Source organism: Mastigoproctus giganteus, chromosome 5 (assembly GCF_048544385.1).
Source record: "Mastigoproctus giganteus isolate SK-2022 chromosome 5, ASM4854438v1, whole genome shotgun sequence".
NCBI classification, from domain to species: domain Eukaryota; kingdom Metazoa; phylum Arthropoda; class Arachnida; order Uropygi; family Thelyphonidae; genus Mastigoproctus; species Mastigoproctus giganteus.
In genome coordinates, this window is record NC_143579.1 from 173274462 (window position 1) to 173288710 (window position 14249).

Sequence of the window (14249 nt, forward strand, 5' to 3'; positions counted from 1 at the left end):
ATGCTGGAGAATCTGCTGATGTGGTCCTTCTTTGTCAAGCCCTTGATTTGTGTCACTTTTATGTGTGCAACGAGGTAGCTTTCCCCTTCAAGTGTGTCTTGCATGTAGCGGTTGATTGATCTAGATTTTTCCCTATTAAATATTGCTCTGGCCCTCGAGTAGTTAATTCTATTTTGTGTGTCATTAGACAGTTTCCATTTTCTGTGCAGAGTTTGCTTTAGTTTAAACAATGCAATTAGGCTAGAGTTCCACCATGTTTTCGATTTTGATGATATCCTTACTACTTTGGAAGCCGCAAATTCTGTAATAGAGTTGATCCAACTGGTTAAGAGAGTTGTTGCAAATAAGGCATCACATTTCATTCCCACGGGATACAGCTGGCAGCAAATAAGCATTTATTTGGGTCCAGAAAGGCTGGCGAAGTGACAAGCTGGTTCTTATTTTTTTCCTTGACATTGAAGTCCACATACGGTAGCATTATGAGCATTGCAACTGGGCTATGATCGGATGGAAAGAACATTTCGGGAGGCGGGGGGTACATCAATTATACATTTACCAGAAGACAGAATTAGGTCAAGTCTATTTTCACCTCTTGTAGGTTGGTCATTGATAAGAGAGATGGAGCATGGCTGTAGTTTATTTAACATGGTGTCCAGCAGGTTATTCAGCTATGGTGGAAGGTTGAAATCTCCACATACTATATGGGTGGCTGACACATGTAATTTGTTGAGAAGCCAGTCTACTACATTATTTATCATTTTTAGACTAGGGACAGGTGGAATGTAAACGACTGCTATATCTAAGAGTGCTGTGTGGACACTTTTAAAGGGACAGGTAATGCCTCATAAAGCTCTGAATCAGAGTAGGCGACCGAGATTATTTGATCGGAGATCTGGATTGAAGTAGGCTTTGTATCCAGCAGCGTCAGCAGCGACTAGAGACTCTTGATGTGGTTGGAGCCAGGTAACATCAGCAGACCGTGACAAGAGCATCTGTTCCAATGTGTCCAAACTTGTTTCGTATGCTCCTAACATTCTGATAAAAAAAATCTTCCCTGTGGATAATGGCTTTATCTGTATCCTAGTAGATCTTCTACGGGGTATAGTCTTACTTTGTATCATGTGTCGGGTAGTGACTATTGTAGAAATTCGACTGACGTCTGACTGGCGATCTGGTAGAGGTTCATTATAATAAATAAATAAATAAATATTCATTTATTGCAAATACAGCAAGCCCATCACAGCACATGGCTAGGGGCAGGTAATAATACAATGGGAATGACATAAAATAATCTAATATATGTACATAGCAGATTTCATACAGACGTTAACAATGACTAGGAATTATAGTTATGAGTTAAAAAAGAATCTGCAGAATAGGACATTTGTCTTTCAGTTGCAATTACTAGGCTGGATTATTTTTCTTCATTTTATCGGAGATCTGACTCCTGTAGGCTTCAGAGTTGATTAACCTGTTGCAATCAATGTTGTGATGATTTATGAGGTGAAGGGATGCATTGGGGAACATTATGTCCATTTGTTTGAGCCTGGAGAGGTTGGATTTGAATCGCTGGTTTCTTGAATTTTCCCTGTTGGAGGCAGCTATTATATTGGCTAAGTTTGGTGCGTCGCATGCAGAAGTGATTAACTTTGCAAGAAGAATGACTCCAGACTCGCTGATCATCTGTTGTAGAGGCTTTGTTTTTCGATTTTCATAAAGCTGTTGCCTGGATATTGTATGGGGAAAACGAAGCTTACTATTGGGCCATCTAAGAACCCAATATTCTAGGGCAAGGAATTTCTTTACGGTTACTTGAGGAGCACCAGACCAGATTTTGGAAGTATAGGACAGAATGGGAAAGATGCATCTTTGAACATGCTTAATGACTGTTTTTCTGTCTTGGAATCGCTGCTGCTTCTTGTTTGATTAACCAGTTTGCTTTTTGAATTTTTTGAGCAACATATAAATAGTGGGCATTAAAGGAGAGATTTTTATCAAAAACAACTCCAAGGTCTTTGTAAGCATATACATTTGGGATTGGGACATCTGCAATTTTTATTTCTATGTGGTTGGGTTGTTTCTGAAGGGAATAAGTAATTTGAGTGGATTTGCTTGCATTTATATTCAGATTGATTGAGATCTGTCAGGTACTTGATGATTTCATAAATCTGTGAATTCGCATTATTGATAACTTTGCGAATATCATCACTGGCTTTGGAGATTATAGATAACTTTAAATCATCGGTATATGCCAGTAGATTTGGATTTTCTTATAAAAGTGGTTGAAGAGATGCTGAAAATATCGTACTGGAGAGAACGGCACCTTGAGGAATGCCTGTGAGGTTGCGACGAGAATACTGTCAGTACTAGTGGGGAAGAGGAGAAATCTGCGATTTAGGCTGTATTGAAGATGGGAAATAATCATTGTGTCAACGAGAAAATGATTTTTTAGTATTTCAAAAGCTTTTTTGAGATCTACGTTGTCGAAAGCGCCTTTGATGTCAAAATAAAATACATCGCATTGTGCCTTATCTTGAAATGCAGTTTGGATGCGTACAATGGTGTCAGCTAGGCTTGTTGTTGTGGAGCGCCCTCTAGGACCAAAATGCATATTGACAGGTGCATTAGCGAAGATTGCATGTTGAAAATATGGGAGCATAATTTTTTCCATAATTTTAGTAATTACTGACGAAACAGCAATTGGCCGATTGCCGGGATGGTTATTTCTGCAAGCTTTTTTAGGAATCAGCGTAATCCTGAAAGTTTTCCATTGTCTTGGAAAGAATGACTGGGAGATGCATCTGGAAATGATATGCACTAACGAATCAATGATGTATACGCTGGACAATCTAATAGTAAAACCAGGGATGCCGTCAGGAGCTTCACTACTATCAGGGCGTATTTGGTTAACTGCACGCTGAACTGTATTCTTGTTCACAAGTTGGTTAATTAGCAGGGCTTGACCCGGAGACACATCATGTTGCACTTTGTCTGTTTGTTCATAAGAATTGAGTGCTATGAATCTGTTTTGTATACCTTTAGTGCAAATGTCAGAATTGCTTGTTTCCATATTGCATCTTATCCATTCAAAAATAGATCATGTGCTGTAAGGTAGCTGTTGTTTTTGCAGAAAGTGCTCTTTAGCTTGGACATAACATAATTTTTGTATGACTGAATTTTTTTGAGTTGAAACAATGCTCTGCTCTTTTTATATTTTATGTGTGCTGATGAAGTGCCATATTTCTTCCACTGTCTGTGGCATTTTTGATTATTTTTAAAGTATGGTTTAAGGTGGGATTTGAACCAAGGTTTGGAGTGAGAAGATATTCTAATAAGTTTGGATGCCGACTCTGTTTTCAGTTGATTCAGCCATTTTATAAGAAGAAAGGTGGCGAATAACAAGTGGGGATCCTCAGAGACTGGTGTTGAGTCTTTTCCTGTTTTTAGTTCTCATAAAGTGTAAAGACTGATGTCTAATGGCGCCAGGGGGTACGATGACCAGGCTTTTGATTTTTTTTTTTTTTTTTTTAGAAAGTCTCCTGCATTCTTTTTTCTTTAATTTCAAATGTTTGGTTGGGGGGGCATTATTCCCCCTCTGCCCACCCCTGAATACGTCCTTGCCGACGAAAATGTCCAAGGGAAGCTACCAAAGCTAGTGTGCTTATGATTTGAAGGTAGAAAGAGTGGTTAATATTCCGCGTCAGGTCGCCACCGTTAGATAAAGCCTGATCAATGGGTGCTTGACGTCATCATAAGTGGGCCATAAGAAGTACATAAAGCTACATCCCTGCAGAGAATTGAGAAGCGAAAGCAAGAGTTGAATGTAAATTATTTTATTTTCTGTGCTTAATGGAAAACTAATTAAAATTGCAAGGGACAATACGAAAAAAAATGAAATAATTAATAAATAAATAAATAAATAAATAATTAGTTTTAATACTTAAGCGTGATAATTTTTTTAATCATAACATTTAAAAATATGAAGATGACACATTTTATAGTTAACTATTTTATTACATTTTGAATGTTTTGCATTTAATTTGTAATCCAACTAATGTATACATTTATTCATTAAATCTAATAATTTGATTACTATAGTTGAACAGAAATTATTTTTCAATGCTTGAAGTTTAAGTTTGTGTTGCTTTTAATATATAATTTTTCATTTTACAAAAATTGTTGAGCAAAATATTGATAATGGTATCATTAGCATTAGTAGACACATATAACGAATGCAAGAAAGCAAGCTTATAGAGTATCAGTTGTATAAGCTTGCTGTATACAGCTGATACTATACAAAGGGTACTAGGAAAGTTTTGCAATATGACGCAACAATGAATCACAGGAAGCTGCTTGTTGCTGCATGTTGAGACATGTTCATATGTGCATAGTAGCCGCCGCGCCAAGTCGATGGGCTCAGTTATTCATTAGTAGTGAGAGTGTAAAGTGCTTGCGATGGCATCGTGGTCGCGAAATGAGATAAGGACAGTTTTGCGGTATAATTTCGTGCGTGGTTTAACCATAGACCAGTGCTTAGAAGAAATGACTCTTGCACTAGATGATGATTGTCCACATCGTACAACGATATTCAGGTGGTATAGAGAATTCTAAAGGGGAAATTTCACTCTGGAGGATTCTGAGAGGCCGGGAAGGCCACGAACGTCAGTTACGGAGGAAAACGTTACTGCTGTGAGGAAAATGCTTGACGAAAACAGGCGAGTGACCTACCAACAGATAGAGGATACTTTGGGCCTAAATGCACCAGCAATTCGTTCGATTCTGCAAGATCATTTGCACGTTAAGAAACTTTGTTCTCTCTGGGTGCCGCATCAACTGACTGAAGAGCAGATGACACGACGTGCGACTTGGTGCCGGGAGATGTTAAAAAAGTTTGATAAGGGACAATCTCGGTATGTGAACAACATCGTGACAGGTGACGAGACTTGGCTGTACTATTACGATCTGCCGACCAAGGCTCAAAACAAAGTTTGGGTCTTTGATGATGACGACACACCCGTAATTGTCAGAAAATCCCGATCTGTAAAGAAGAAAATGATAGCTGTATTTTTCAAATCGAGTGGAATTGTGGAAAGTGTCGTTTTGGACACGCAGAAGACAGTCACAGCTAAGTGGTATACTGAACAATGCCTGCCTAAAGTCATTGGATCTATGAAGAACCTGCGGCCAAAGTCAAGAATGGACACCTAGTACCTCCATCACGATAATGCTGCAGCTCACCGCGCCAAAGCCTGCACCGAATATTTGACCACGACAGGACTGAAACTTCTCGAGCACCCTCCCTACAGTCCAGACCTTGCTCCCTGCAACTTTGCACTGTTCCCTCATGTGAAAATGAAGCTAAAAGGGAGGCGGTTTTCCAGTGATGAGGACCTTCTACGGGCTTGGGACAACGAGTGTGCTTTACTCCCTAGTGAAACTTGGCAGAACTGGTTTAAAGATTGGTTTCGGAGGATGGAGAGGTGTATTGAATGTAGAGGAAATTACTTTGAAAAAATTAAATAAACAAAGCTGTATTGCAAAACTTTCCTAGTACCCTTTGTATAAGCAAAAAAAAAAAAAAACAAAACATTCCCATTTCAACCATCCATTCGCTCCAAATGTTTGTCCAGTTCTGCCTTGAATTTATTTAAGCTGTCCACTTTTAACAACGACAGATGGAAATTTGTTCCAGCAATCAATCACCCGCTGGCGAAAGGCAAATTTCCTCAATTTCAATTTATGTCCCCACAGGTGATTAATCTGTCAAGAGAAAGAATCCCATCAGTATTGAGCTTGCTCAAATCATTCAAGGTTTTATACACCTCAATCAGATCACCTCACAGATGTGCCTAGTTTCCAGACACTGTAATCTGCAAAACTTAAGCCTTTCTTCGTAAGAGCAACCCTTTGTTCCGTTCACTAATCTTGTTGCCGTTCTCTGTACTCGTTCCAGCAGCTCTACATCCTTCCTAAAATGAGGCCTCCAGACCTGTATACAGTACTCAAGGTGTAGCCAGATCATTGCCTTATACAAAGGGATAATCACCTCCTTGCCCCTGCTAGAAAAATTCCTGTATATCATTGACAAAACCCATGAGCTACTATTGCAGACAGTCTGCACTGTTCAGAAAACTTCATATCTGACTTCACAATTACCCCCCAGGTCCTTTTCATTCCCTACCATCCTGAGTGTAGTACCACACAGTTGATACATTACTCTGGAGTTACTGCTACCCATATGCAGTACTCTGCATTTGTCAATGTTAAACTTCCGTTTCCACATCTCAGTAAATCTGCTCAACTTTTCTAGATCTTGTTGCAGTAGCGTACTATCATTAACAACCCTGCCAACCTTCGTATCGTCTGCAAACTAACACATTAAGCCTGATATACCGTCATCAATATCATTATTACAGAAAACAATGGACACAACACTGAACCCTGGGGAACTCCACTAATAACATTAGTCCGCGAAGAGTAGTGTCCATTGATTACCACTCTGTCTTCTCCCACTCAACCATCCATTTATCCATTGTAGCAACTTGCCCTTAATGCCATATTGCTCCAATTTGTACAGTAGTCTTCCATGTGCTACAGTACCAAAAGCTTCCCTAAAATTCAAGTATATGATATCAAAATTATTCTTTGCATCCAGTTCCTTTGTGACTACATCATAGTATCCAATCAAATTGGTCAGACAAGACTTCCACTTAAACCCATGCTGTGTCTGAACTATAACTGAAGTCTTGTCTAGATGATCCTGCAGTGCTTCTTTGACCAGGCCTCCGTTAATTTTCCCGGAACAGAAGTTAAACTAACAGGTTTGTAATTACTTACGTCGCTCTTTGATCCTCCTTTGTGAATTGAGGTCACACTTTTCTTCAGTGTATCCAATAGAAATGAATATTTTATATATAAATGAAACCACAAAAGCCGCAGTTCTGACAAGAATATATCTGTTTCATTTCCTTTTGATAGCTAATTGTGTGATTAAACACACATTTTTTCACACAATCTATCGTTTATATACTATCGTTTCATTGCTGTTAAAATACCACTATTCAAGATAACTATTATTACCGTACAACAAACTTATTTTAGCAAACTTGGAATGTTCAAATGGCACAAAGTCTTTCCTTGGTATAGCTTTCAACCATTTGTTAGTTGAAACAGTATTCTTCAAAGGAAAGCCAAAGATGTGTACTTCACAATTTCCAGGCATTATTAAAAATTTCAAAGCGTTTTTATGAGATGAAATATCACAAGATAAAAAGCATCACAAACACAAAATTTATATCGAGTTTATAATATTCACAACAGTACAAATAACAAGAACAAAAGCACTACTACTAATAGTAAAAAAAAAAGGTAAAGTGCATCCATTATCAACCCACTGCAGGATGGAAGCCTCCTCAACAATTCATGCTGAGGGAAATGGACCATAATCTGCCACGCTGGTCCAGTGCGGGTTGGCAGATCGACCGTATTCAGCAGTCAGCGGCTTGAAGCCCGGTCTACTCAAAGAGCGTGTGCTACTGCACTCCGGTCCATGACCACTCGGCTACGGAGGCTTAAATAAAGCTCTTGACCTTTACCCTCGGCCCACTTAGCACAACATTTTAGCTCACTGATGACGTTGTGATACGGCATTATCTAACGGTGGCAACGCGCCAGGCCATGCTGCTTCAAAAAAAAAAAAAAAAAAAAAAAACTTGGATTGGCTGCATATGAATATGGTCAGAAAAAAATGGCAACTAAAATTGAATGCTTCTAAATGTAGGTATGCATTTGGGGAACAGAAATTCTGGAGACACGTATAAGTTAGGGAGGAGCTAAAAGTGGTTTAAGACGAAAAAGACTTCAGTGGTATGATTCAATCTGGCATCAAATTTTCCATGCAGCGTAAACGAGCGACTAGGAAGACGCACGGTGTTCTGTTTATGATTTATAGGGCCTTTGATAACTGAGGAAAGGACGTCAATATCTTCTTTGTAAGACGATGATCAGACCACATTTAGAATATTGTATTTGAATCTGGAGACCACATCTGAAAAAGACAGAACTTTTGGAGAGGTTTCAAGGAAGGACACCAGATTGGTGACAAGTAAAAAGCGATGCACATATTGAAGAACGGCCCAGAAAGTGCTGACTGCAAAGTTTTACAGCCAGACATCTAAGGAGAAGTATAAGTGAAGTGTACAAAGCAAAGCAGTTGAGTAAAAGTAAAATGAATGAGGAAGGTCTGCTCTTCCTTGTGGGAAGAGCCCAAACCAGAGGATGCAAATATAAATCTCAGGGAATTACAAGGAACGTGGAACGAAAAATGGCAACTAAAGTTCAAAACACTTCCAAATGCAAGGTTATGGCATTTGGGGAACAGAAATCCTGGAGTCACATATAAACTGGGCGTGGGGGGGGAAGAGAAGCTAAAACTGTGTACATCCTGTTTATATCTTTCAGTCTTTGAAATATGTTATTAACAGGATGTATACTTTATTATTATTAATATCAATTTATTTTAAAAAAATGTCCCTTTACAGCTAGAGGGCACGGGTTACATTATAATAATAAATAAATATTGCCATACTATTTACAATTTATGTACAGTGTAATCAAATGAGTTAGACAATACATGGCCGAAAACAACCTCTGATTACATAAATACATAGTCGTAGATACATAAATACAACAATACAGCATACCCAAATTATATCACCTAGAGCAGGCATGTCAAACACGCGGCCCTCCAACAAAAAGACTGCAGCTCGCCAAAATTTCTTGAAAATCTTTTTTTTTTTATTAAAAGAAATGGAAAAAAAATACTAATCAAGTTTATTTTCACATAATTTATTTCGAATTTTACATTTAAGCAATTTTCAATGCAGCGCTCGAAAAAAGAGATTAAAGATAGGACAATGTTTCATTTTTAAGCCTCAGCCTGCAACTTCGAGTACTACAAACCGCAAAGTGTTTGCTCAGTTGTATATTCGTGAATTATTTTTTTAACTGTGTGCAGTTAATTTTGTGTTTTATTTGTATTAAATTAAAAAGATGCATAATAATAAATGAGTAAGAAAAGAACAATCGAAGAAGAACGCCGTAACTTCCAAGAGAAATGGGAGCTAGACTATTAAGAATTGAAATCAATTCTTAAAACACAGCAAAACTTGTTTGCTGTTTTTTAAGAATTGATTTCAATACAAACCTTCTGAGGAAAATACAGCAGCTGTAAAAGCCAGTTACTTGTTATCACATTTAATTGCAAGCAAATCAAAACCTTTTACAGAAGGAGATTTTATTAGTCAGTGTTTAATTAAAGTAGCGGAAGTGTTGTGTCTAGAGAAAGTAAAAAAGCTTCAAAAGTTAAGCTTAAGTAAAAACACAGTAGCCAATAGGATCGATGAAATAACTGAGAATTTAAGAAATCAGCTCAATTCAATGATATCCACATTTGAAGCTTATTCTATTGCAATTTACGAAAGTATAGACATTCGAGATATGCTCAACTGGCCATTTTTATTCGTGGGTGTGATGTGAACTTGAAAGTAAGTGAAGAGCTTTTAGAAATTATTCCTATGTATGATACAACCACTGGAGCTGATATTTTTGGTGCACTCATGGAAATTCTGAATAAATATAAATTACCATTGAACAAGTTGGTTTGTCTTGCAATTGTTGGCGCACCTGCCATGACGGGTATTACTAAGGGTGTCGTTGCAAAACTAAAAGAAACATGCAAACAACATGGTAATAATCATTTCGAACATTATCATTGCATTATTCACCAGCAAGAATTATGTTTCAAGGTTTAAATATCGGACGAGTGCTAAAAAAAAAAAAAAAAAAAAAGTCTCCAAAATTATAAATTTTATTCCAGCACGTGTGCTTAATCATCGACAATTTGTTTCATTTCTGGAAGATAATAGAAAGTGAACACACTGATCTACCCTATTATACAGAAATTCGAGTCCAAGTCTTAAAACGATTCTTCGAGTACTGAATTAAAAGATGTACAATGGATCTTTATCCATTGTACATCTTTTTACATTTAAGCAATTTTCAATGCAGCGCTCGAAAAAAGAGATTAAAGATAGGACAATGTTTCATTTTTAAGCCTCAGCCTGCAACTTCGAGTACTACAAACCGCAGTTGACATTATAAGTCATCTTAACCAACTTAATCTTAAGCTTCAAGGAAAACATCACATTGTTACAATGTTATTTGATAATATTAATGTTTTCAAAGAAAAATTATTACTTTTTTTACACTCTTACACTTATTTGGCGCAAACAAATAGAAAAAGAAAACTTGTCATTTTAAAAGTTGCCGGTCTCTGTTGCTAAAATCGCCTGACTTAAAATTTACAGAATATACACACCAAATGAAGTTGCTAGAAATGGAGTTCGATAGATTTTCTGATTTCAAAAACTGTGAATTACAGTTTCGTCTTTTTACTTCGCCTATGTCTATTGATATTGAAATTGTTGATGAGAGCTTACAAATGGAATTAATTAAATCCAATGTGGCTCTTTGCTAAAGCAAAAATATACGGAAGTTGGAATTCCACACTTTTATACTTATTTACCCGCAGATCGATTTCCAAAAATGGTATCTTTCGCTACGAATATACTGGCTATGTTCGGGAGCACATACTTATGCGAGCAACTGTTTTCTTCGATAAAAAATAACAAAACCCCAGAAAGGTCAAGATTAACCGATCACCATCTAATATCAATCTTAAAGATTAGATCAGCTCAAGACATTCAACCAAATTTTGATGATCAGCTTTGTGAAAAACGATGCCAAGTCCTCTAAAAATGATATAATAATAAACTGTGGTTTATTGTTTATTTTTTATTAAATATTGTAAAGTATTTTTAATTTAAAAACTAATAGGATACAAAACAGGTTATCTATATACTAAATACAGTAATTCCAAAAATGGTATTTTGTTTATTTTTTGAATATTGAAGGAATGTGGCCCTCAGCCTAGTGCAAAATAGCTTATATGCCCGTGGTACAAAATAGCTTGATATGCCTGACCTAGAGTTTGACCAGGGCATACATATCTGCTAGAGAGGCAGATCTGTAGGTTTTGTTTTCATGACGGACTTTGAAAGCAGTCATAGAAAATGAAATCCTTCTAAAATTGTACCAATAATCTGTATTAAAATACTGTACCAGTTAAATACGTTGGAATTTACGGTAAACTACAAGAAAAGGTTTGGGCCGGGCGATTCAAAATTCGCGCTTTAAAAGGCTAATTTCTCTTCTTTTGGTAACCATACGCAATTCTTAGAAAACTACATAGGCGGCAACGCTGTACCACTGCATGCAAAATAATGACTGTTCGGGTTACACCTACACAAATTCATCCATACAGGTCTGTTTGTGAGAAGTCATGACATGTTTCCCGTCTGAATGTGCGTTTATGGTTGAACAATACTTTCAAAATCGCATTCAAAAACGTCAAAGTCGAAATAAAGAAAAATATCCCGATTTAATACTAAATAAATCATTTTCACAATTAATAACAAATTTTCGTAAAACAAGCAGAGTTCGTAAAAAAAAGGGGGGGAACTGGATTGTAAAGAAAAACATGAAGATCAAAGTCAATTGATTGCGTGAGTTTAATTACTGATATTACAAAGTTAATTAATGGTTACTGCTGTTGCCCAAAAATTGACTAAGACTTCCGCTCTGCAAACAGGTATGTCTTATTCAAGTAAAACAAATGCTGTTAAAAAGTTAAGATCTGCATTCCTTTCATATTCATGTAATGCATGATTTCAAAAGAAATTAATGAAGTTATTTAAGTAGGCTGATAAAAAAAAAACAAAAAAAACTGCATTACTGTCCCTGGTTTTTCGCCTTTATAATCGGAATGGAATTCGCATTTTGGACCGTGTTTTCTCAGTGATGACGCTTCAGCGATTACGTCAGTAGCGAAAACATTAGGCTAGGTAGTAGTGAATTTTTTTTCCCTGAAACGCCCTCACATCCTCAAAAAAAAAAAAAAAAAAAAAAATGGGGGGTGAGGGTTCCATTTCACGTCGCTGAGATTTCGAGAATACAGTTAATGGAAACCCTTATACCAGGTTTTAATACACTACTTGTAAATTGTAATTTATTATTTACTTCTGCCTACTCGACAATAATGAACATTATTGTTGGCTTCAGCAAGGCGGGGCGACAGGTCATGCATGCAATGAAACAATTCTAAGAAACTTTTTTGATGATCGTCTTATTTCTAAAAATTTGACATCCACAAGTCCTCAGATTATTATTTATGAGACTATTGAAAGGCAAAGTGTATAAAATAATTCCCACACTTGAATGAACCGAAAACCAGTATATACTGAATGAAACTGAGAACACAGACGTTCAACCATTACAAAATGTGTCATCGAATACGAGGAAGAGTCTTCACATATTCAAGAAGATGGACTTTTAGCATTTATTATCATTTTAGTTATTATAATTAACTGACTCCATAATCTAATAGTAAAAAAAATTAATTTTAATTATTGATATCTGAGTTGCGGGAATTTTGAATCCCCTGTAATAGTAGAGAAAGTCCGCTATAGCAGAGATCTTTTGAGTGCAGGCAATAGTGCCGAATTTTGCTAGATGTGAAACTTTTTCTTACAGTAATTATACCGCTTTCTGCTCTCCCGGAAACGTTTCCATAAAAAGGTAATGAGAAAGGTTGTGGTCAAAGTTGTCGCCCCAAGTGATCACAAACTACTTCAGGGTTCGTACCTTGACGAAGATATCGATACTGTAATATATTTCTAACCTCTCATTTATACACCGTACAACTCAAGCATTATTTTATTACATATAGTGTGCGTAAACAATGGTTAGTAAATTGTAATAATGGATTCATTAAACACATTTCAGCTATGTGAACTTGGAAATGGACAATAATGATTTCTCATATAATAAGTAATCAGCACGCTAACGTAGTTGACAGCATGATTGTGTTAAGCGGAGCACAAATACGATTTCTCTCCATTTCATGAAAATTTAGTCCCCCCAATTTACCCAAATAAAATTAATTATCGTGTTAACTAAATCCATTATCGTAAACAAAATGAGATATTAAGAAGACCGGTAGGTGAGCAGAGCGTTAAACTAGTAGCATTTGGAAGTGTAGAGAGAGCGAGACTGAAGCAGCACTTACTATTAATTTGTATCTGCGTGAAGTTGCCACGGGAATGACGTTTCCCAGGTTCATTTTCCACGGAAGTAGATGACGTGCATCCCATCCTGACACCACCGTTGTCGTTGCTCGAACTACCTCCTATCTGTCGGCATTGGAGGGAGACTGTACATTCCTCTGTATTTGGAGGACGAGTCTCGAATGTCGAAGTCCCTTAGATTCCGTGCTACGAAAGCTCCCTCCTCCCCGTCTCGACTCTTACGGAAAGCTTGCCCTTTCGTCTAGAGAGATATTACAGCTCTGTCATTGTACTGCTCGAGGTAAATTTTTGCAAGGCACGAGGAAAGCGCACTACAAGAATACGCTGCTACCGTTTTCTTGGCTCCGTTGTACGTTGTGGTAGTCTTCGCCGTTGCTAGGCAAAAGGAGACTGACGCACACGAACAGGTGCTCTCAAATCAGATGATGGTGGTTACCTTGGAGATGGAGAGTGATAGGAAGGCAGTGAACGTTAATATCGGGACTAGAAACAATAATTAAAATCAATGGCGTTCTATTGTTGTTCTATTTCTACACGAGTGGACAGGATTCCGCGCCGACGAAATTGATAGCGTTTTTATAAGGGTATTATGGCTCATTATTAATAGCCTTTGCGCTTCTCTAGGTCACGTGCCTACTCCATTAATCAGTTATTAAGACTAACGAGAATGAAGAGGAAGTACTGTTGGATGACAACTCCTTTAATCCTTAACTTCATTAAGACTACCAGCAAGAGAGAGTTCCAAATCACTGCAGATGACAAAGCGGAATTACATCAACTAGGATCCCACCTAAGAAAAAGGGTGAGAAGTAATCCTACCTCTGTTCAATGTGAGAAAAATATCACTAATATCTTAACGTACATAAGAACGGACGAGTAATAATTTCATCTATTGTTCTGTTCATAATCTGAAACGACTAGTAGGGTAAAGAAGTCTGCAACTAATCACCTTAACAATGAATACAATCAATTACCATATTTAACAGTCACATGAGCTTGAACCACGGTCAACTGAATCACGTGTGCTAATCACTCAGCTACGTC

The 14249-nt window shown here is 37.2% G+C and overlaps 1 protein-coding gene across 2 annotated transcripts in view; it reads right to left on the minus strand.

Moving 5' to 3' along the window:
* Positions 1–13658, minus strand: part of LOC150085852 (uncharacterized) — a 94324-nt gene extending 80666 nt beyond the window's left edge. The window contains exon 1 of one of the 2 annotated variants that reach the window (XM_090373532.1): positions 13187–13658. Coding sequence is in view for 1 of the 2 variants with exons in the window: in XM_090373531.1 (XP_090229657.1) it covers positions 13187–13271 (85 nt within the window). In the remaining variant the exon portion in view is untranslated. The remainder of the gene's footprint in view (positions 1–13186) is intronic. The other variant, XM_090373531.1, reaches the window with a different exon arrangement.
* Between the last annotated feature and the right edge of the window lie 591 nt (positions 13659–14249).